The 24,741-nt window shown below is 40.0% G+C and overlaps 1 protein-coding gene across 1 annotated transcript in view; it reads left to right on the top strand.

The window, feature by feature from the left end:
• Window positions 1–9,197: 9,197 nt before the first annotated feature.
• SLC17A7 (solute carrier family 17 member 7) overlaps window positions 9,198–24,741 on the top strand; it is a gene marked incomplete at its 5' end in the record, with an annotated part of 68,482 nt that continues 52,938 nt past the window's right edge. The window contains one exon of the mRNA XM_081933675.1: window positions 9,198–9,259. Coding sequence (XP_081789801.1) covers window positions 9,198–9,259 — 62 coding nt within the window. The remainder of the gene's footprint in view (window positions 9,260–24,741) is intronic.

Below are 24,741 nucleotides of genomic sequence, written 5' to 3'. Positions count from 1 at the left end.
GGGAAGACCTCCCTCGTGGCCCAACCAGGTCTCCGTTATTCCCGCGAGGTCCGGCTCCCCCTCTAAAATTAGATCGTGAATGAGGGGGGCCTTGTTAACAACGGACCTCGCATTGCATAACAACAGCCTCAGGCCCTGGGTCTGTAACTCTTGACCACCTAGACCGCGGGGATTGGTACAAGCGACCGGGTGTAACCAGCAACCACGGTCTCCCAACCGACTATAAGTTCTTAATCTGTCCTCGTATCTGTCCCTCCCTGCGACCGTTGGAATTAAAGAGCCCTGTATAGGAATGATATCCTCCCCCTCCTCCTCCCTTCCGCTCCTTCTGCTCACAACCACACCTGGAGGCCCAGCTCTCACATCGCTCCTGATCTGACCCACCCGCACCCGCCCCCCCACCCTGGAGCCCCCTAAAAAGGATAAAAAACATTTCATTAAAAACCCCCTAAGTTTGCGCTTCCTCCACCTCTCTGGGTTCACAAACCCGTCATCAAGGTGGGCCCCGGAGGGGGCAAAGGGCCATGCCTGCGAGAGGGGGGATTCCCGCAGCTGGAGCAAATCCGACCTCGAATACGTAATGGTAAAAAGCTATGACAAAGTCAGGGTGCTGTTGATGTTAAAATCAATAAGCCAGGATCTAATGGGAGGAAAGAAATGTCCACGATCACAACTAGGTGGGAAGATCTTATGTTGGCCAGGTGATCGGTTGGAAGATGGATGGTAAATAAATAGATGGAGGCCTGGGTGCGGTCCATTATGGGCGGAAGAGGGCAGATAGTTTGTAGTAGCTAGTTGTTATAAAATAGCAGATGGCGAGGGTGGGAGGGGGAGAGGTAGTAGGAGTAGCCCGGCAGGTGAAATGCCATAAGTCATAGATAGCAGGAAGTCAGCAGGATACCAGATGTTAAACGGGCAGATTATAGTCATCAGGGGCACCTGGGCACAAGCCATGGCAGGTAGTTTGCAAAAGGACAGTAGAACTTCTTAGATGCTTAAGCACAGGTAGGGGCAGCATGAGGTAAAGAGGATTCTTAGTTGACTCGAGGAGAATCAGGTAAGCTATACAGGTAATCCTGAACTTACAACCACAATTGAGACCAAAGTTTCTTTTGTTAAGTGATTTCTGCCCCATTTTACAACCTTTCTAGCCTCAGTTGTTAAGTGAATCACTGCAGTCGATGTTAGTAAACTGGTTGTTGAGTGAATCTAGCTTCACCGTTGACTTTACTTGTCAGAAGGCTGCAAAAGGTGATCACATGCTCAGCAACAGTCATAAGTATGAACCAGTTGCCAAGCAAGTTTCATCACATCAGCATGGGGATGCTTCAAAGGTTGTAACTGTGAAAAATGGTTGCGTAAGTCATTTTTTTCAGTGCCGTTGTAACTTTGAATGGTCACTAAATGAACTGTTGTAAGTTTAGGACTACCTGTACAAGCCAGTTGCCAATTGCCCAAATTTTGATCATGTGACCACAATGTGATCGTGTGATCTTTTTTCAATGCTAGTATGAAAAACGGTCATAAGTCACTTTTTTTTCAATGCCGTTGCATTTCAAATGGTCACTAAACAAAAGGCTGTAAGTTGAGGACTACCTGTAATTAATTTCTAGGATACAGGTAATCCTTCACTTACAACCATTTGTTTAGCGATTGTTCAAGGTTACAAAGCAGTGGCAAAAGTGACTTACGACCAGTCCTCGCTGTTATGACAGTTGCCGCCTCCAGGGGTCATGTAACTACCGTTTGTAACCTTCCCAACTGGCTTCCAACAAGCAAAGTCATTGAGAAATCCGGATTCACTTAACAGTTGTGTGGTTCACTTAACAACCGCAATGATTCACTTAACAATCATGGCAAAAAAAGGCAATAAAATCAGACACAACTCACTTAATAACTGCCTTGCTTAGCAATGGAAATTCTGGTCACAACTGTGGTTGTGAATCAATGCCTATCTGTGGTGTTTCTTTACTTCAGCAACTTTAAGTTGTGTGGACTTCAACTCCCAAAATTCCTCAGCCAGACATGTTGATTGAGGAATTCTGGGAGTTGAAGTTCTAGAATTACTGGAATTGAAAAGCAGCCTTCTAGGACACTGAGTGGTGGCTCAGTGGCTAAGACGCTGAGATTGTCAATCAGAAGGTCGTCAGTTCAGTGGTTCGAATCCCTAGTGCCAAGTAACAAAGTGAGCTCCCGTTACTTGTCCCAGCTTCTGCCAACCTAGCAGTTCGAAAGCACTTAAAAAATGCAAGTAGATAAAATAGGGACCACCTTTGGTGGGAAGGTAATAATGCTCTGTATGCCCTTGGCATTTAGTCATGCTGGCCACATGATCACGGAGACATCTTCAGACAGCACTGGCTCTTCGGCTTAGAAACGGAGATGAGCACCCCCCCTAGAGTCAGGAATGACTAGCACATATATGTGAGGGGGGAACCTTTAACTTTACCTAAGACACAAGACTGCAATGGGAGTCCATTCAAGCATCATTGCTCTTTGGAGAAGCCCAGAAACCAAAATCTTAAATCCAGTTCCTATTAAAGGGTCACAATATGGTAAAGTGGAAGCTCTGCATATCAACAGTCCCAGGGACAACCACTGAAAAGGCTTGAGTAGTAGCCGATAGGCAACATGTTTGGATAGCAAGCTGTTGCTAGATAGAGCCAGTCATGCAGAGCTTGAGGAATAAATATGCTGGGGATTTGGCATCTCCACCAATTCACATTTGACAGCTTCCCAGGGTTCATTCACATTTCACAGTTAGCAGCATGGTTCATTTCATTTTGGCTTAGTGCCTCTGCGCTCTCTATGATTCAGTGTAAGGGATCTCAAAAGTTGGGGTATCATGACCCCTTGTAATTAAAAATGAATTCATGCAAAAGTCACCTCCAACATGAAAAAAAAAGTCTTTTATTTTGAGGCTCAGGCAAGAAATAAATATTCCGCTTACTTTTAATAATTAAATTACACTCTTAATAGGTAATCCTGGATTTAAGACCACAATTCAGCCCAAAATTTATGTTGCTAAATGAAACATTTGTTAATGAATTTTGCCTCCTTTCATAACCTTTATTGCCACAGTTGCTAAGTGAATTATGTTAAATTAGTAACATGGTTGTTAAGTGAATCTGGCTTTCCCTTGATTTTGCTTGTCAGGTCGCTAAAGGAGATCACATGATCCTGGGACATTGCAGCCATCATAAATATGAGTCAGTTCCCAAGGGTCTGAATTTCGATCATGTGACCACGGGGTTGCTGCTGTGGCCATCACTTTTTTCAGTGCTGTTGTAACTTTGAACAGTCACTAAATGAACTTTTGTATGTCAAGGACTATCACAAATTATCAAAAATTGTGGTATCAAAGTGCAGGTTCCACACAGCATAAGAAGGAGCAAAGGCATGATTTAAAAAGTAATTCTTTTTTTTCCATTTCTTATACCCACCACAAAATTGGGGTTTAAAAAGAAATAAGAGCATGTTTGGAGAATCACCCCTCTAGGGATAATGGAAAATGTAGTCTAACACAACTAGAAGGTCCAAGATGGAGGGAATCGTCTCCGAGTAACAGAATAAACAGAATAAGACTCACCTGGATTAAGCGAATTTTTCCCCCCATCTTCACTTGTTCCCAAGGCTGCTTTGTCCCTTGGCCTTTCTTTGCTCCTACCTAGCACCATCTGTGTCCTGTTGGGTCTCACTTCCCTTCCAAAGTCATATTTCACCTTCACCACTGCCAACTCCCTGACCGCCTGTGACTCAGCTGACAGCTGGTCTGTCCCCCGAGTCTGGAAAGAGAAAGAAATGAGCCAACCTAGCACAAACTCTGACACATTCCTGCCGCCTTGGCCTGCCTCTTTGCCTCCTGTTTCACAACTAAAATGAGGCTTCTTCGGCTCCAGCACATGGAGCTGAATTATGCTTAGTACTTTGTTGGAGTCTCAGGTTCCACAGGATCAGATTGCTGCCCTCAGAAGTGAAGCTATCAACTGATTTTTAAAACAGTATCTGGCATATAGGGATGCTTGCTGTATCTATTGTGTAAGGAAAGGATGGATGGATGGATGGATTGATCGATCGATCGATGGGTAGACATCTGCCACAGAGATGGCTATGGGGCAATTGATAAAAGCAGCACTGTATCAGTGCAATACAAGCCCCTCCCATTTTGTACATGGATGATGACACTCTATACTTAAAAAAAAGGAGAGGAACTTTGAGGCCCTAGAACTGTAATGGTGAACCTATGACATGTATGCCACAGGTGGCACGCAGCACCCTCTCTGTGGGCGCATGAGCCGTCGTCCTAGTTCAGTTCCACCGTGCATGCGCGTGTACCTTCCACTGGCCAGCTAGTCATTGGGTCTCTGCCGCGTATGCATGGGGGTGGGGGTACATGCATGGGAGGGGGAGGGCATGTGCAGGGGCCACCCACACGTTGCATTTTGGGGGTTTGGGCATGGGTGCACATTTGCGTGCATGCATACATGCTTCTGGCACTCAGTTCAGAATAGGTTAGTCATCACTGCCCTAGAACAATGCTTCCTTTTAATTTGGATCTACAAAATGGACAGAGCTTGTATTATATTGATGGCAATGCTGCATTTATCAATTACTCCACACCCATTCTCTGGCAGATACTCACCCACCCACCCACCCATCCATCCATCCATTTTGATTTGGGTGAAAGGACTCGATCCTACAGATGCTTAATTGATGATCAATTGATCAATTGATTGATTGAAATGTATATACACACACACAAACACACACACACACACACTTACACACACTGGCCTTGTCAGACTTCAAAAACCAAGAAATACACGCTGAATTACTGCTAAGCGGTTTTCTTTATTTGTTCCTCACCTATAGGACAGAAAACTTGCCAGACTAAAGCAAACTACTTGCATCACCAAAGATGTTGTACTCCGAAAATTCAGAGGGAGGAGCAGTCTTGACCCTCTTCCTCCCAACCAAGCTATCTAAACTTTGCTGTTTCTTGCTCCTTTGGAATATGGGATTCCCTCCCTCCTCGGAATCTGGACTACACTCCACCAATCCCCGAAGACACCTATTTTAGGCTTACAAATTCAGGTTGCGTGTTAAAGCATTATCTATTAATTAGATTTGTTAAGGCACTCAACTCTTTTAAAAACTCTTTGTTTAACACTGTTTTTATTTAATAAATCACAATTTATTAAAGCTCTGGCTAAAAAAAACCCCACTACCACAAACTGTTATTTAAAACTAATATTTTTGAGTTTACGCCAAATACCAAATCAAACAAGTAAATAGTATTATAACCTACATGGATGAGTCTATATTAAAAATAAAGATAAACTAAAGTTGACTTCAACTTTTGATAACTTTTCCATATAATTTTCTTGGCAGCAATAGTGAAGTGGGTTTCTATTTTATTTCCAGGATGTTTTTGTGACTTCCCAATCTATTGGATCTTATTCACTTATTATGCTGAAATCCATGCAATTCAATTACCAACAGATAATCTGTGGTCTCCCCAGCATATTAGTTCCTTTCCCTTGGAGAAAAAAACTAAAACATTTACAATTTGGATGCTGGGAAAGATTGAGGACAAAAGAAGAATGGGATGACAGAAAATGAAGTGGCTGGATGGAGTCACTGAAGCAGTAGGCCTGTGCTTAAATGAACTCCAAAGGATGGTAGAGGACAGAAAGGCCTGGAGGAACACTGGGGTTGTGATGGGTCGGACACGACTTCACAACTAACAACAACAACAAAAGGGGAACTGAATAAATTTTTAGAAGACAATTCTATTCATTTTGAACTTTCCATGCCATCTTTGTAATGGAGTCAGTATCCCTTCCAGAATATGAAGAATGATTATGGGAGACATGTGTGTGTGTGTGTGTGTGTGTGTGTATAGATAGATAGATAGATAGATAGATAGATAGATAGATAGATAGATAGATAGATAGATGATAGATAGATGATAGATAGATAGATAGATAGATAGATAGATAGATAGATAGATAGATGATAGAGATAGATAGATTCATTTTATTCCAGGCTTTTCGTTCTCACAGTGTCCAACCAAATGTTTGCAAATACATATATGCATACATGTGTGCGTGTGTACGCGTGTGTGTCTGTCTGTCTGTATACTATATATATACACATACATACATACATACCTACATTTTTCAGAAACAATGAAAGAACGTCAAGCTGTGCAAGGAAACCAACATATCCCTCCTGTTTGCATTTTTAAATATACAGATTCAAACTCCATCTGTAAATTATGCAAGTATGACTGGGAAAGGATGACTTAATTAAAACTTCATTACTAAAAGAAAGTTAAGAAAAGTGAAAGTTCTAATTGGGGTTTTACAAACTACTGATGACTGCAAGGTTCCTCAGCTGACTCTTAAGTATGAGAAAGTCAATGAAAAGAGGACATGCTCTAAAAATGGCCATCAAAGCATATTTGCAATGCAGACAGAAGTGCAAACTGTAAGCAAGAATTAAACTATGGCATTTACTCCCAAGTAAATGGCCATAAGTCACAATTAGTATAATGTAAATAATTAATAAAATGTTATCACCCATTCATCTTATTCCCCTATTCTTCAGTTTGGAAGGGTCTCTTGCAGACACTGTTTGCCTTTAACAACAAAAAAAATATGTAGGAAAAATAACTCACATATTGATTCTAAAAGGTTGTAACTAGGAGACATAAAAGCAGGAAACTTAGCAATGTGGCTATTGTGGTTTATCTTTCTGGTAAAAGTTTGCATGTCTGCATTCATTTACATAGGTTATATATATCCAGCCAGGCGGATTTTTAAAAAAACTTGCTTTTTTTTTGTTCCCTGTATAATGCAGAAAGCCAAAACAATACTTTAATAATATTATATATTTTGGGAATAATGCCACTAGATTCAAAAAGTGCCATTTTTCATTTGATATTTTTATTTTATTAACAAGAATTTTGTGGAACTGAATCAATTCATCAAGCAAAGTTGTAGCAATGACTGATTTCCCATTTCTGGAATTGTTTGAATATTTACTAAATATAAGTTGATACAGACTAACAAACTAAAATGCTTGTAATTGCAGTTCTTCTCCCCCCCACTCCCAACTTTATATGGAATAAATATATTTAAACTAACTGAATATTAGTATAAAATGAGATAATTCTACAGATGCCACAAGAACAAAACTAACATGACATCTTGTAAAAGATGAGCCATGGCAGCCTTTTCCAAATTCTCCAGATGTTTTGTACTGTAGCTCTCACTACTCTGAAGCTACGGTATATCTGAATGATGGCTGCTCAACAGAACTGGAGGGTGGGAACGTTGGGGTGGCTGCCATTGGGAAATACAGACAGCCATACAGAAAAGTGTGCACTAATCAAAAGCATGTTTTCATAGAATGTAAGAATGCAAAATTGGGGGGAAATGGATCTTTCTTCTGAATTGGAGGCATAGGATTTTGGTATCGAGACAGATTATCTTCATCTCTTTTGACTCTACCCCTGTATTTCTCAACTTGAAGATATCTGGACTTCAACTCCCAGAATTCCCCAGCCAACAGAGTTGAAGCATGCTGGGGAATTCTGTTGGTTGGAGTCTAGACTTTTTAAAGTTGTCAAAATTGAAAAAACACAGCTCTAGACTGCTTTGGATCATTTTGTTTTTCATGGCTAATGTGATAATGACAGCCTATCAAAAGAACAAGAAGAGCATCATCCCAAGTGAGTGGGCTTTCCTGCATGTTATTCCATGCTCTGGCCCTGATCACATATAGGTGCTGGTGCCCCATGGGAATGGGGCCCTATTTCACTGCTTTCTTGGGGGTTTTGCTTATATTTGGATATGGGAGAGAGAACCCTCTTTCATTCATCTGTTCCCAATCTCCAGAGGCTGCAAGGGGAAAATTTTGGCATCCCCCCATAATTTTTACCTCCTTTTCTCTTTCCTTTACTCCTGCTGCCCCCCCCCTCCCAACTATCGTGCCTGCATTCCACCCCAATCCCAGCTTCTTCCTGTCTCGGCTTAGTTCAGTACTTTTGAAAGATTAATGACTCTGAGCTGCTTACTGGGCCTTCTCCTGGGACTGGCCACGACTTGCAAGGAAGCCTTGCATCATGCCACAGCTTCTCTTCTCTTCTCTACTCTTCTCCCCTCCCCTCCCCTCCCCTTCTCTTTTCATCTTCATCTTTTCAGCACTCAATCCAGATCTCAAACTAAATAAAGTTGATACTTCTGTTCGTTATATTAGTTTTTCTTCTTTCCAACACCTCTCACTTTCTGCTTTCCCGTTCTGTGGTCTTTCTCTTATTTTGGTATCCTTTCCGTACCCAGAATCTCTTGCCCTACTTTCAAAACCTCAGTTTTTTATACTTACAACCCTCCTTCCCCATTCGCTGCCTTTCATTTTCCCAACCATGATCCACCACCACCCCGCCCCTATAATCTCCTCTATCCGCCCGCCATCATCTCTCCCCCCCGCCCCCCCCAGCTCACACAGGTCGCGATTCCCTTAATCTCACGCCCGATGTAGCGCGCTCTCACGTCGCTCTCCGTGGTGCTGAAACCTCAACCTTGGGCGGCGTCCCAGTTTTCGGGACAGGGAAAGTTCGCGCCGCCGCCCCGAGTCAGCCCTGGCGCCCCTAGTCGCCGCAAATCCCTTGCCGGAGGCTGTCCCCCCTAGTGGTTAGGTCCCGCGGAAGCGCGGGGAGAGAGTGGGACCCTCTGCAGCGTCCCACGCAGGGCGCGGGCACTAGTGCGCGGCAGCAGAGCTGCCCCCATGACGCTTCAGGCCGTGTTGGTGGATCGGGCAGGGCGCCAGGCGGCAGCGCCGTTGATGGTCGCATCCCCACGCACCGCTCCTCAAGTTGACAGATCTCGAGGGTCCTAGAGAAAACTGAGAGACCGGTGGAGAGAAGGGGAAGAAGAGAAGAGCTAGAAAGGAAAGAGTAGGCTAGAAAAGAACGAAAATTGAAGGAAGAGGGAAAGAAGCTCACGAAACGAGCAAAATAAAGGCATAGGGCGAGAGGAACGGGTTGAGATCGCTGTGCAACCCCGTCTCTCCTCAAGAAGCCTTCCTGATGTTGTGACTTTAACTGTCCGTGTTTCCAAAGGTGACAGTGGGAAAGGAGCGGGCAGGGAGGTCCCCGCGCTTCTTTCTCTTAATCAAGGGAGAAAAACGCCATGGAGTTCCGAAAAGAAGAGTTTAAGAAGTTGGCTGGAAGGACCTTGGGGCAGATAAACAGGTAAGAATTCGACATTGCCTGCCTGCTTCCTTTTCTTTCTTTCAAACCGCAAGCAAACTGTAACTATTACATGTAAATTGAATTATAGGGTAAATTGGAATTGAGAATGGGGTGGGGTGGGGTATTGCAAGATGTTATAACTATCAATGCCTACACTTTACACATACTTGTATCCTCAGTTACTCCCTTATAGCGTATGCACATTTTCCAGCTGGGAGGCTGCACTTAAACAGATACACATGCATCCAGCACGGTCTTTAAAGTAATGCAATCCTACTCAATGTTGTTGCCATATTTTTGTATATTCTCACAACAATCACCAAACTTGCCTCATCCTAACACTTCAGGTCTGAAAAATAGTCTCCTGTTAATGTACTCATTCCCAACTACATAGTTCGTAGAGGGGGGAGGATGGAGGTTAAATTCAGGTCAATGTTCTACCTCACTGGAGTGTTGTGTGCAAGTCAAATGGAGATGGTGGGAATTATACATGATCTTCTGATTTAATTAGGTGGAATTAAAATATACAAGCCACATATAATTGCATACTTATCTGAGTGCTCAGCTACTGAGTGGTCAACCATGATTAACTAACATTCTCACACAGCACAATATATATTTTCTAACAATTTTTCATCCATGCATTCAAGAGTACAAGCTGCTTTTCTTTCTCTTTCCATTTTTACTTTGTTTTCTTTTTCATGTATGCCCCTGTTCAGAGAATCCACTTTCTATTAAAGTTATTATTATTATTATTTTAAATCTCTCCTTTGCTCTATAGCCAGATGGAATCTCTTGGCTACAAACGTGAAAGCTTCAGTTTATTTTGTATCACTGTGTTTGTATGCTTCAAATCATCAGAGGGAAATCATTTTTTCTAGTTCTACAAATCACATTTAAACTATTTCGTATCTTCTCTTGCTCCTATCTTCAGTATTTTAGCATTTACCAAACATTATATGTTTGGTCACCAGAATGCGATAATGAGAGAAGTAACCATGTAAAGAACAAGAGAAGTGAAATATTTCTATTTTTAACCTTCATCTATCCATTTCTCCACCCCACCTCATACAATAACATTTCCATCACTCAGCATTACTATTTCTGCTGCTACCATTATGATACCTCCATAAACTTCCCAATATATCTAAATCTTTTTTTGGGTTGAATATTATATTTTCACTTACTTTATTAAATTTGCTCAGCCTTGTATCAGTCCAGAGAATAATTTTGCTAGCAAAGGGTGGGTTTTAAAATAGTACGGTAATCAAATTCATATTAATTTCTTCATCATACTGGGAAAGGAATATTTGAATGCCAAGCCCATTGAGATCAAATTCTCAACAATCTAAGTCTTAGGTGGGGACGGGAGAAGAAGCTTTGGATAGCCACAATCAAAACGGCTCAATTCCCATGAAGGCAAACCCAATGTAGTATAGTATATTCCTCTAGGAATGGCTTATCAGCTATCATCCAAACATCCCCACACCCACTCCACTTCCTTCCAAGCAAGGCCTTCTAAAGTTCTCGGAGGTCAAACAAGGCTCCAGTCGATGCAGCTGAAAGGATCATTGCTGTTTAAAAATAAACAAAGCCAAGCAAAGAAAAACTAAAATAAAAATCCCAGCCCACCATAGAGATACATTGGGAGGAGTCTCACTGCCACAGCAAAATTGCTTTACGTAATTGGCATGGATTCCAGTTTGAAATATGCACCGTCATGGTAGAACATAAAATATTCACCAGAGTTATAAGTGGCTAGAGAGCTCTCTCTCTCTCCCTCTCTCTCTCCCCCGCCCCATTTCTAGAAGTATATTTAAACTCACAAGGACATATACTTCTTCCCATAACTCTTGTTGTATGTGACTAAAATGGATAGTTATGCAGACAACAAAATATTCCTTCTGCAAATATGGTTCCCTGGGGACAACATAAAGATTTGTAAGACATCTCTATGAATACATAAGAATTTGGAGTACCCAGTTCAATGAAATTAATCAGGCTCACCATCAGCATCTAGAATATCCTTTGCTGTTTTTTTTAAAGAAACCAAAGCCAAGTTTCTGAGCTAAATTTAAAAAACAAGAGATAGAACTTTAGAATGCCAGAAAAAGATTGAATAAGGTTGGTAGAGCACCATTCCTAGTAGCAGAAACAAATTAAATTATAGAAGAGATATGCAAATGTGCTTCTTTTGCATAATTTATTCAGGTGCAGAATCTGTTTTTCTTCAGGCTGAATTTGGATTGTCCCAGGATGGTACCAATACACACATACATGGATATTATCTTTTTATAAACAGTTTTTGAACTTCAGGACTGATCTACTACTTAAAGAAACCAGGTTATTGGGTGGTGCCACAGCCTATGATCTTCTGTGCAAAATGTGGGTACTCTGACTCAGCAACAGCCATTATTGTGATCCATAGTGACAGTATGGAGCCTCCAAAGGAATGATTGGGAGCTAATCCTAATAAAATGTTTGCGCCTTTGCTTAAAACTGGGGAGAGGAGGTGGAAGAATGATAGTAAATTCCTCATCAATTTTCAAGAGTATGCCAGCTTTCATGGCAAGCATGGTCATACATTTGAACATTAAAACCTGTATTCAGATACTTACTTAACAGCAGAAACTAACAGATATGATAGACCTAGATAAATTGTTCTACCGAAAACAAGATAGAAGACACCTATGCACAGAAATCATCCATTTTTACCTGTATATTTGAGAATCACTGGTTCTCACCTCACAGCTTCAGCCCTAGAAACTGGGAAGGAATTTTGAAAGTCCACTAAGGTCTCCAGAAGACACTAGATGACATAACAGTTGACATTTCTTAAAGAAAAAATATATTATCTCCCCTTACTAGTCATTATATAATTCAAGCTTATCAGAGTGAGGTTATGTAGTTAGTTATGGGCCAATGCTTTCTATATTGGAAATTTCCAGATGTGTGGATTTCAGTTCCCAGAATTCTTCAACTAGAACAACCTTCATTGGAGATGCTGGCCTGCAATGGCTCTGCCAGCAAAAAATGAGCTCTGTTTTTGCTGGCAGACGGTTGCAGAAAGCCACTGCAGCCAAAAATGGAGTTCAGGAGCCCATTTTTGCTGGCAGAGCACTCAAGACGCCCCAACACAAGTGATGTCAAGATAACCACGCCTATCCTGACCACAGTCACCCTGGCCCCCAAGGTCAAAAATAACCCTGATGTGGCCCTCAGTGAAATTGAGTTTGACACCATTGATCTAGACCCATGTGGCCCATGCTTGATGAGTCTTGAAGGACACTATTTCTTTCACAAGAGATTGACATTGAAGTTTCCAGGCTAACAGGGGAAATCCCAGTTTTGCTTCACCTTCTTACTCTTCCCCTTGTTCACCACCCTCTCCAAGTGTGCAATTAGGGATGTACGTACATGTGTGGAATGCAATGGAAGAGAAGAGTGGCTGGACAGTAAATGGGCAACAGTGACATGGTGAAGAGGAAGGAGACATTCAGAAAGAGAAGGGAAGATACATTTGAAGGAATCTTCTCCAACATTGTAACACTGGAGTTAGATAATAAGGCAACTATTGCTTAGTGGGCTTGTCTTTGAAGGCCAATCACCAGAATTTGGGTGACTAGAAAATAAATCTTTATCTGCAGTACGGCTACCATTTTCTGCTCTATATTTTGTATTTAGATCATAGTTGTCCAGGATAGCCTGGGCTATACTGAGTGAAGAGGAATTGTTTTGGGCCACATATAAAATATACGATATAATTAATGCATATAAATAACAAACTTCCTTTATTTTTTCATGTTCTATTATCTTGTGAGGCCACATTACTCACTGAACAGAGCCACATATGACCCATGGGCTGCAGGTTGGACATACCTGATTTAGGTAATAAATGCAAAATATCTTTGTATAGGAGGCTTTTGATTTCATAACATCACCTCTCCTTCAATCAAACATTTAGAATTTTTACAGAATTGTGTCCCTCTCCAACTGTGCTGAAGACTTAGGTATGTTTGATTTTTTTTTAAAAAAAGTGAAATAAATAAAGTGTTCTCATTTATGCCAGGTTTGGATACCCAAGATTGCCAAATTGTTCCAGCCCCTTTCAATTATTGTCTGAATTTGTGCCTTCACTAACTTTGTGCCTTCTGTATGTGCTGGATTGTTTTCCACAATTTTTCACCAACATGGTTTTCAAAGGGCGATGAGGGCTACAGCCCAAATCATCTGGGAGACGCCAAGTTGGTCTAGAGCAGGGGTCTCCAACCTTGGCAACTTTAAGACTTGTGGACTTCAACTCCCAGAGTTCCCTAGCCAGATTTGCTGGCTGAGGAATTCTGGGAGTTGAAGTCCACAAGTCTAAAAGTTGCCAAGGTTGGAGACCCCTGGTCTAGAGCACACAGTGCTCTGAATAATAGATGGCCAATTCAGTAGGTTGATGCCTTCTTCAGAAGATCCGGAGAATCAAAGGGACCTTCTTGCTACTGTTGTCAGACAATAAGTTTCAGGTCCTTTCTGGTTCTGTTATTTCAGTAGAATAATTTATGAAGGAGATAGCAGTCTGAGCTGGGAGGTGGAGATAAATGTGTCATCAGTTTGGAATCTTTGTGCTCACACAAAAGACCTACCAGTATATTCTGTTGACCATTATCTAGCGCCTACTTAGCTACGACTATTAGTTCATCAGATTTATATATATATATATATATATATATATATATATATATATGTATGTATGTATGTATGTATGTATGTATGTATGTATGTATGTATGTATGTATGTATGTATGTATTTGTGTTACAAGCCCTGGTATGCCTAAATATGGGAGGAAGGTCACTACTCCCTCTTTCTGTCCTTCGGCTCATCACAGAAGACCATGCAGGCAGAAAACCATATTTTTATTTTTAATGTTGCCTTTTTTATATTTATGTTGTATTTGTACTGATAAATAAATATATATATACACACACACACATACATACATACATACATACATACATACATACATACATACAAATCTGTAAGTTTCAATGTTCAATTCTAATCAGTAAAAGCATTAAGGACTACTGGCGATAACAACACATCTCTTTTAAGCTTGATCAAATAAACCAATCTCATATTCTTTCCCTTTACATTTAACAAGCTTAATCCTTAATGCTCTCAAATAAAGTCATGGAACTTGATTTATTTTGACTTTTTCTTTTTTTCTTCTTGTCACAAAATTATTTACAACTTAAAAGGTCTCTTTTGTAAATCCAATATAAGAAAATTATCTAAATCATTCATTTTGTTTTGTAAAATATAGTTTCATTTATATATCCAATGCAGCAGCTCCTTCCATATCATTCTCATGGACTGCAACCAAGATTTAAGCACAAACAAAACAATTTTATAACAAGTTCATCAAAATATTTTGTAATTCTCCTCAAAGCATCACAGTTCAATATTCTATATTCTGCAATCATTTATATTAGAGTCGGTATGATGTAGAAACTAAGGCATTGGATCCAGTGGGTGATTGGGGACCAGTCATTTTTGTTCAGCTGAACCGAACTCACAAGGTTGTTGTTATAGGGGGAAATAGGCCTAGTACTGTGCACTATGCACTTAGATATAAGACATACCAAATAAAAGTACTAATGCTATTAAGAGTAAATGTGAGAACTGCTGTAGTGGTTAAAGCATCAGCTAGAAACCAGGAGATGGTGAATTCTAGTCTCACTTTAGACATATAATCAGCTGGGTGATCTTGGGCCGGTATCTCCCTCCCACTTCTAGGAAGAAAGCAATGGAAAACCATTTCTGAAATCTTGCCAGGAAAACTGCAGGACCTAATTAATGCAGTCACCAGGAGTAAACACTGATTTGAAAGTGTTTGTGTATACATACACATACACACACACTAGCAATAAATAACAAGCTCTGAACCACATTTTAGCTTTTTAAACCATCATTCCTTGACCTTGTAAACACACAAAGCTGTAATGTAGCACCTAAAATATACTGACCCCACATATAATGTGAAGCTTCCAGGTATCCATCACTCTTCTAAAGGATCCTGGGAAACAAAGGTTAGTCAGGGATCAGAAAAAAAACCTTTGCTAATATTTGTTCCCTGTGATTCTCTGTCCTTCTTGCCTTCCATTAATGAAAACTGCAGCCCTGGCTCAGACACACAGGCCTTCAAAGTGATTTCAATCATTAGTAAATATATTTCTGAGCTTTCAGCAGTTGGAACAAAAGGTTTGGTGGTATAGCTCTCCTCTGCCAGATATGATTTCAGGCTGGTGCTTGTAGCATTTTGTACTCACAAGCAGAGAATAAGACAGCTGGCCCCTGTGCTAATCCCTTGTCTAGCATCCGGCATAAAATCTTTTCATAGATATTCGGCTTTCCTGCCCCCAATAGCCTAACCCTTATATAATGTGTTCCTGGATGTGTACATTTTGGATGTCTGTGTGAGAGACTGACTGATGGTATGTTTAGAGGCAAACTAAAATTTGACAATATTGAATTGGGACATGGGGGGCTGGAATTGTATTTGAAAAGCAAGTTCTCAGAAGGAGAAAATAAATGGAAGTTCATCCTGTCTGCTTCTAATACAAAAGAAATATTATTATGTGGGGAAGTTGTGTGTTTTCAGTCACACGGGGCCACAAAGTTAAGAATTAATGGGACTTTCAGTATGACATTAAGCGAAGTTGGCCTTAGAAGTGGTAGTAGCCCTTTTCTCTCTCTCTCAGCATTTGATTGTGATAATCACTTAGCAAAAAGCTGAAAATGATTTTTCCTCTGTGGCTTATTGAGGTTTAATGAGGGATCAAGGCATTTGCCTGTGCAACAAGATGAGGTTGCCATGCTAAGATTCACAAAACAGGCTTAATGTATTGCATTTTGTTGTGTTTGTATGTTTGTTTGTTTCCTATTACTTTATAAGTAATAAAAAGTACTTTATAAGTAATTCAAGGTGGCAAATATACATAACACCCTTTCTTCCCCCTATTGGTCTTGGTGGCACAGTGGTTAAGGTGGAGGACAACCATGCTGAGCTTCTATTCTGGGGGGAAAAGAAAGTTAGAGTGACCTTGTTATCCATGTGGGATCATTCAGACAAGAATCCCAAAGGTGTTTTTTTCAAGAGGCAACTGAACTCCCCTTGTTTTTCTTTGAAGACATTTTGCTTCTCATTCAAGAAACTTATTCAGCTCTGAAGAAGCTGAAGAAGGTTCTTGAATGAGAATTGAATTGAAACATTTTCAAAGAAAAAGAAGAAAGTCCAGTTGCCTCTTGAAAAAAGCAACTTTGGGGCAACCATGACCTGGATGACTGAGAATCTCTTTAGATACTCAGACAAGAAGTGCAACCAGTGGTATTTGCTCTATCTTTATCAATAGGGTTGCATTAACAGAATCTTGCAAGGCTGAAAGTATTTCTCGCTGTGGTCTCCCTGCTTCTGTACCTGGCAGTCGTCCCATCTGCAGCTCTTCTTCCTGTCTCCCAAGGCCATTTCCACATACTGTTACACATCCTGACCTTCAGAGAGAAGGTGGGATATAAGTCAAATAAATAATCAGCTGCACTGGCACAGTCTTAGCTTTTCTTTTGATTTGAAGTGACTGTTGCATGAATCCAGCCCATTTGGGTATTTTATGATTCAGTGTAAATCCAGAAATCAGTTTGAATTAAACTTTCAAGATGTGGTGAATCAGGCAGTAAGGAGTAAACACTAGAGCTGTGCATATTTCTTAAGAGAAAGTGTTCCAAATTTCACACATGCAGAGTAGCTCTACTATTTATTTCATCAGTTCCTCTTTCATATTAGTGAAAAAAGTATGACTGCTTTAGGAGTTGCATTACCTTATTTTTTTACTTGCACAAAATAAAAAACTTCCAAGGCATTGGTTGTTCTTTAATCCCTTGACAACCCTATCAATTGTTATGGGTAAGGTAGCAATGCCATGAATTAGGAAAAAAAATCAGTATCTGAAATACACCATGTAAATGAGATGAAGAGAGTGGAAGAGGCAAGAGAGACAAGAGGAGGAAGAGAGAGGTTAGGAGAGAGGGGAGAGGGGGGAGAGGGGGAGAGAAAGAAGGAGTGGAAAGAGAGAGGAGAAGGAGAGAGGAAGGGGAAGTAGAGAAGAGAAGGATGACAGAGGGAAGAAAGGAGGTAGGGAGGAGGAGCGGGAGAAAAGGCAAGAAAGTGATGGATAGGGTATAAATATGGTGTTTGGAGAGCAGAAGAGCAAATGATAGTCCTTGGGGTTTGATGGTAAGACGAATTGACATAATATTGAATCATACAAAATAGTGTTGGTTATGTAATGGTATAGATGTGGTTATTTGTATGAAAATAAAAAATAAAAAAACTTAAAAAGTTTTGAAATAAAAAGAAAAAAAAGGAAAAGGAAAAAAAAATCAGCACCATTCCCAAATTGTAGCGAAATATAGAAATAATAAATAAACACATCCTCCTAAATAAGCAGAATTAGTATGATGAATGATTGGGAATAATTATTGAGAACAAATGTCACATTACCAAGATCATTTAATAACAATTAATCTTAAATTAATTTGTGCTTAATGTAAAAGTGTTCTTTTTTTTTACAGCAAATGTTTTAGCTAAGTGGAAATACAATTTCTTTTCTACAGAATTGTATTTTTTCAATATATAAATGTGCAGTTTACTCTATTTTCAGTATCTTATTCTATCTATATCTATCGTCTATTCATCTATCTGTTGAAACTGATTTATTTTATTAATCTTGATTATTTTTCTTTCCTTGATGTTTGTTTATTTATTATCTTAAAATGAAGTCCTGAGTAAGAAGGATGGTTTTACTTAATTTAAAAGTGCAAAAGGAAAAAAAGGAAAGGAACTAAACATAATGACTGGATTTACACAAATAGGCTAAGCCATAATCTGGTTTATTGGGTTTCAGCTTAGGATGTCCTGTGAGACAAGACATTGTGGTGAACAAACATACATAGGTACACATTTTACTATCCTGTCTTTCTCTGCAGCTCTTTTTCTGTATCTTTCAATTTCATTCAATCATAAAGTCAAATACAGAGTTTTAATATTAGCATGTCCCATTCCTAAAGGTGCATGAGCACACACACAAAAAGCAAAATCATTAGCACACCATATTGCCCATCTGTTGATGCCACCCACAAACGAAGGCTTTGTTTGTTTCTGTTCATGAGCTTTTATTTGAAGTGACATGTCATTGGCTCCTGGCCAATCTTCTTTTGCTTCATTTCACATGCAGATAAACTCTTGAAAGAATTGTCAGTGAATTCTTGTAGCAGACTGTCTAATCAACAGTTGCTGAATAGATGAGTTTTCAACTGTGCACTTCATTCTCTTATTGTGGTAATCTTGCAGAAGAGTTTTGGCAGAGTATTGGTCTGCTATGAAACTTGGCTTTTGCAAATCTTAATCATGTAGCATGTCATTTTAGAAATCTCAAAGAAGAAAGACACCATGAGTTGAATCCACAATTAGTTTTTAGTTCTCACTTAGTTCTCCAATTCATTGAAATCTATGAGACTTAATGACTTTCTGCACATCTCCTTCAGCCTTAATTAAGCTGGATTCAATACAACCTCAACATATCACTGAATGGGGCTTAAGAGTGTCTTCCTTAATTTGGTACAACTGATTTCAACTAGCTTGTTCTATGACTGGGTTCAGATTACATGCTAAATTTACTGTAAAAACTACAAGGAGAAGGACTGTTGAAGCATCAAGAAACAAGGAAACGACTTAATTTCAGTAAGATGTGGGTGGTGCATCCATGCTGGCTGTTTTTGCTCTCTCGGTGGCTTTTGATACCTTCATCATGGTATCCTGGTCTGGCTTTGGGACTTGGGAGTGGGTGGCATCTTTTCCTTCTTCTGGTCTGACTCCAGTTGGGTGTTGATTTAGAGGATGAGAAGCCTAGTCAACACTCACTGCTTTGTGGGGTGTTTCACAAGGCTTGATAAATTCCCCATGCCTGTTTAACATCTGCATCAAGCCAATGATGATGTTATCCATTAAGCTGAGTTTGACTCTTGATGATTCTATGAGAAAGGTCTCTCCACATCTTCCAATCTAACACTACTTCTTCGAGTTTTTCAACACTCTGTCTGGTGTCAGCTTTGATAGTGTCCAGCCGCCATGTTTATTGATGGCCTGGTTTCCTTTTATTGCTAAGTCTTCCAAACACAACTGTTTTCTCCAGAGGATTCCCATGCATGACATAGCCAAAATAAATGAGATGCATTTTCATTTTCACAACTCCACTTTGGGCTTCCGTGATGTCATGGAAACTCTGTGTCTGGAAACTGTGGGGATTTGGCTAGGGAAGAACAGGCTTCAACCCATCTAAGGCAAGACCAAGTGGCTTTTAGTTTTAGGGGGCCATGATTCTGAGGACTGTTCACTTCTTATTCTGGTTGGGGCTTCAGTATCCAAAACAAAACTAGTGCACAACATGGGATCTCTTCTTCAAGAAGGACAGCCAGGAAGATTTTTACCCAATTTTGTATTGAGGATGTTCATTCTCTGAGCTTGTGGGTTGGTTTCCAAACATTTTGTTACCAGGCTAGATAACAAGTGGAGTTTAGGGGATAACAGTGTCAGTGTTTGTCTGTTTATAAGGGCTTTGTGTGATCAGTAGGTCTTGTGATGGTGAGGTTACATCAGGGTCAGGCGTAGGTATGTCAAGTGAGGGTTCTGTGATGGAGAGGATACATCAGGTGAGGGTCATTGGGAGTTGAAGTGCTTGTTGGGGGGGGCTTGCATGGGTTGGTCAGTGCTGTCTCTGGTTAGCTGCACGGTTGATTCGGATTCTGATGGGTTTGTAGGCAGGTTGTAGGACAATGTGTCTGTTGATGGAATTGCTTGTGGAGTGCCAGGGTTTGATGATCTCAACCTCCCCATCACAAGACTCCCACTGGTGACTCCCACCAGACCCATTACAAGACCCATTACAAGACCCTTACTTGACACACTCACAATCTGATCCATCATAAAACATACTGGCCACACAAAGCCCTTATAAATTGACATCCCCTGAACTCTGCTGAATATGTTACCCAGATTGGTAATGAAATGTTCAGAAACCAACCCACAAGCTCGGACAAATGAAATTTCACCCTCATCCTACACCCGATCTATAGATATTCACCATTGCTGCAAATTTTGTGTTGTTTGCAAAGTGTGATTTTTCCTGACTGAGAGGCTCTGCTTTTAGCCACTCAGGCCTTAGTCATCTCCCAAGTGGACTATTGCTATGCAGCCTACATGGAGCTGCCCTTGAAGAGCATCCGGAAGCAGCAGTCCAATTAAAAAAAAAAAAAGCAGTGGCACAGACAGTTGAAAGTGCTCCTTGGTATGTTCACATTACAACTTTGCCCTGGGGATAGCAGTACAAGTAGTCCTCAATTTATAACCATTTCTTTAGCAATTGTCCAAAGTTATGGCACTGTGAAAAGTGATCTCATGACTGGTCCTTGCACTTACAATTATCACAACATCCCCACAGTGATATGATCAACATTCCGGTACTTGACAATTGGTGCGCATTTATGATGGTTGTAGTATCTCAAAGTCATGGGATTGCCACTTGCAACCTTCCAAGCCATCTTTCAACAAGCAAAGTTAATGGGGGAAACTGGATTTGTTTAACAACTGTGCAGAAAATGTCATAAAATGAGGCACAACTCACTTAACAACCACCTTGTTTAGCAATGGAAATTTAGGTCCCAATTTTGGTCATAAGTCAAGGACTTCCTATATGTTTCCTGGAGCAGTTAAAGATACTAGTGATCACCCATAAAACTCTTTGTGGTATGGGGCTGTATTATTGTGGGAATGCCTCAGCCTTTACTGTCATAGCCTCTGCCAGTTGGGACATGATTCACCCAGAATTTAGATTAGCCCTGATCCTGCCAGGCTTTGGAAGGCCTTGAAAACATGGCTGTATGCCCAGGTCATAGGAGGTGGATGGTCAAATAGAATCCACAGTATGCTAATTGTTATTGGTTAGTTTTTATGATGGCTGCCAATAAAATATTTTGCGATTAGCTTTAAATTGTTGTTAGCTGTCCAGATATATAATATAAAATCCATCCTACTAACTATTTCACTTTTTGGAATAAACAATATTTTGCATAGCACAGAAAGCAAGTAAGAAATAGCAAACAACACAAAAAATTGTTAAATGAGAAACAGATGCAGAATTTATGTAATGATATTTTCCATATTTCTATCCTTGCAATTAACTTTGTGGCTTCTGCCACAGCCAACAACTAACACATACCTTTTGTTCTTAAAAGTCTTACCTCTTTTTTTCTAGGGTCTAATTAGCTCTATTAAACTATTTTTTATTTAATGTTAACATCTCAGAGACATTCTCTGGCAGAGTCAAACATGCCAGGAGTTCACAGGTGCCAAGATATGCAGCAAAACCCGAGGCAGCAAAAAGAGCTAGAAAACACTTTTGTTTAATATATGGTTATCCAGATTTTTACTATCAAAACCTGTTGATGTAAAGCGTAAGGAAGATGACCGTGACAGAAATATGAAGAGATCATGGCTTAGGCAGAGTGTGAATATATATATATGAGAGCTAAATAGCTTGAAATAGATCTATACTAGTCTCCCTTTATTTATTTATCAGCACAAATACAACATATATATAACACCTATCCTGCGCGAGCTGCACTGGCTTCCTGTGGCCTACCGGGTGCGCTTCAAGGTACTGGTTACCATCTTCAAAGCGCTCCATGGCACAGGGCCTAGTTACCTGCGGGATTGCGTCCTGCCCCATACATCCCTGCGACCCACTCGCTCACACAGGGAGGGGCTACTCCGGGTGCCGTCCTCTAGAGAGTGCCTGGGGACGGTGCCCAGGAGTAGGGCCTTCTCTGTGGTGGGCCCTACCCTTTGGAATGACCTCCCCCCAGACATCCGGACAACAACCGATCTTCGCTCCTTCCGTATGAAGCTGAAGACCTACCTGTTTTGTCAAGCCGGCCTGGCATAACGTTACTATCTTGCCACCCCAGGTCATTTTACAATGGGAAATTTTGTTTTTAATATTTTTGGGGTTTTAAACTTTGTAAGTATGCTTATTTATGGACTTATTTTTACCTCCTCTGCACGATTTTATGGTGCTATCTTGATTATTGCTCTGTACGTCGCCCCGAGTCCCTGTGGGGAGAGGGGGCGACTAATAAGTTCAATAAAATAAATAATAATAATAAATAAATATATATATTTACCGTATTTTTCAGAGTATAAGATGCACTAAGGTTTTGAAGAGGCAATTTTTTAAAAAAAAAAGCTTTTGCACTCTGCAAACCTCCCCAAAATGGCCCATTTTTCACAAAAATGGGCCCTTTTTTCCAAAAAAGAGGCATGAATAGCCTTTAGGGGGCTTGCAGAGTGCTTCTGGGGGCTGGGGGACAAAAGTGAGCAAAAAACGGTTGTTTTTCACTCATTTCTGCCCTCCCCAGCCCCCAGGAGCTCTCTGAAAGCCTTCTACAGGCTCTGAACAGCCATTTTGATCAAGGAGGTGGGGTTTCAGGAGGCAAAATATACATACATACATACATACATACATACATACATACACATACATACAAAAATAACCCACACATACTGCAAACATATATATATATATACATATACATATACATATACATATACATATACATATACATATACATATACATATACATATACATATACATATACATATACATATACATATACATATACATATACATATACATATACATATACATACATACATACATACATATATATATATGCTTCCTTATGTCATTGGGGTATAATAATGGGGCCAGGGAAGGTGGAAGGTCATTATATTTGCAAGATTGTGTTATTAATAATCTTAATAAAGGTAGTTGTAGTTTTCTCTGCAAAGTTGATTTCCTCACTTGATTTATCTAGTGGGGCTGATAGGCTGTGTTCAAAGAACATCATATTCAGAGGAGGAAAAATACAGAAGTATAGCAATAGCATTTACATTTATGTATCGCTTCATAGCCTTCTCTAAGTGGCTTACAGAGTCAGCATATTGCCCCAAACAATCTGGGTTCTCATTTTACCCACCTCAGAAGGATGGAAGGCTGAGTCAACCTTGAGCTTGGTGAGATTCGAACTGCCAAATTGCAGGCAGCCGGCAGTCAGCAGAAGTAGCCTGCAGTACTGCCCTCTAACCACTGCACCACCACAGCTCTTATAACTTATCTAAAGAGATAATAATACTATAGTAAATAAGTAATCGTTTGCTACTTTCTTTTACCTAAATAGTAAGTTATTCTATAATACTGTGTTTCCCCCAAAATAAGACCCAACTGGAAAATAAGCCCTAGCATGATTTTTCAGAATGCTTTTAATATAAATACTACCCCGCAAATAAGCCCCTGTTAAGATTGTCAGCCAGGCGGACACATTTAGTACTGTCCTTTCCCCCAAAATAAGACCTAAGTGGAAAATAAGCCTAATGTGTGTTTTGGAGCAAAAATTAATATAAGACTTATATAAGATATAAGATTAATTTATATTAATATAATATAAACATTAATATAATATTTTGGGGAGAACACCGTAGCAATTATTCATTTTTGATGGTTGCATTTTATAAAGAAAAGGGGTTCATAATCCAACTAGGTTTCCCAAAGGACAATCAGATTTTCTGGGAATTGCCCAAGCAAGCTATGAATAAGGAAATTCCTTTACACCAGTTTAGCCATTTGTAGGCCTATGCTCCCAAATTTCACTTCATCCTCTTTAAAGCCAAGGAAGCGTTTAATCTTATCATATTTTTCAAGAATTCATATTGCCTCTAAAAATATTTTTTCTCAAGTTGCTTCTACTTAATATGCCTTTAAAAATAGTTATATTACACACACACTCTCCTACACACACACACATGCATAACAGGCGATTGATTACTGGAGAGGCTTCATTGTGCAATAAATTATTTCAGGCTGATTCAATTCAGTTCAACATAAGTGGGGGAATACCATTAAAAATCCAAGTCACGTTTCTATTAAAAGCATTTGGAAATTAAAAAAAGGTCAAAACTCACTAGAAAGAAACCAGATAGAAGCCAAATATCTGTTCTTTGGGAATGACAGCACTTATTTCACAAATGCAATATATATATTGCTCTCCTGTTGTAGACTCTCTGCAGCTCTCTGTCATAGAAATAACACTATAAAATCATAAACAATCAAATATAAAACTAAAACCATAATATATAAAAATGCAACAACCAGATTAACATAAAAGCCGACAGAACCCTTACCTCTCAGGTCTAAAGAGTCTGCTGTTTTTAACCTCTTTTCCAAAGAAGAGAGGGCATCCTGGGCTTGAGAGGAAAGCTACTTGAGCAAGATAAGTCAGCCACCAAGATCTGCTTCCGAAACCCCAAATCCTGGCTTTCCAAAAAAA

This window comes from Natrix helvetica, assembly GCF_964273705.1.
Source record: "Natrix helvetica genome assembly, chromosome: Z".
In the NCBI taxonomy this organism is placed as follows: Eukaryota; Metazoa; Chordata; class Lepidosauria; order Squamata; family Natricidae; genus Natrix; species Natrix helvetica.
Note: the sequence above shows the minus strand (reverse complement) of the source record. Positions and strands in the feature narration are given on the sequence as shown.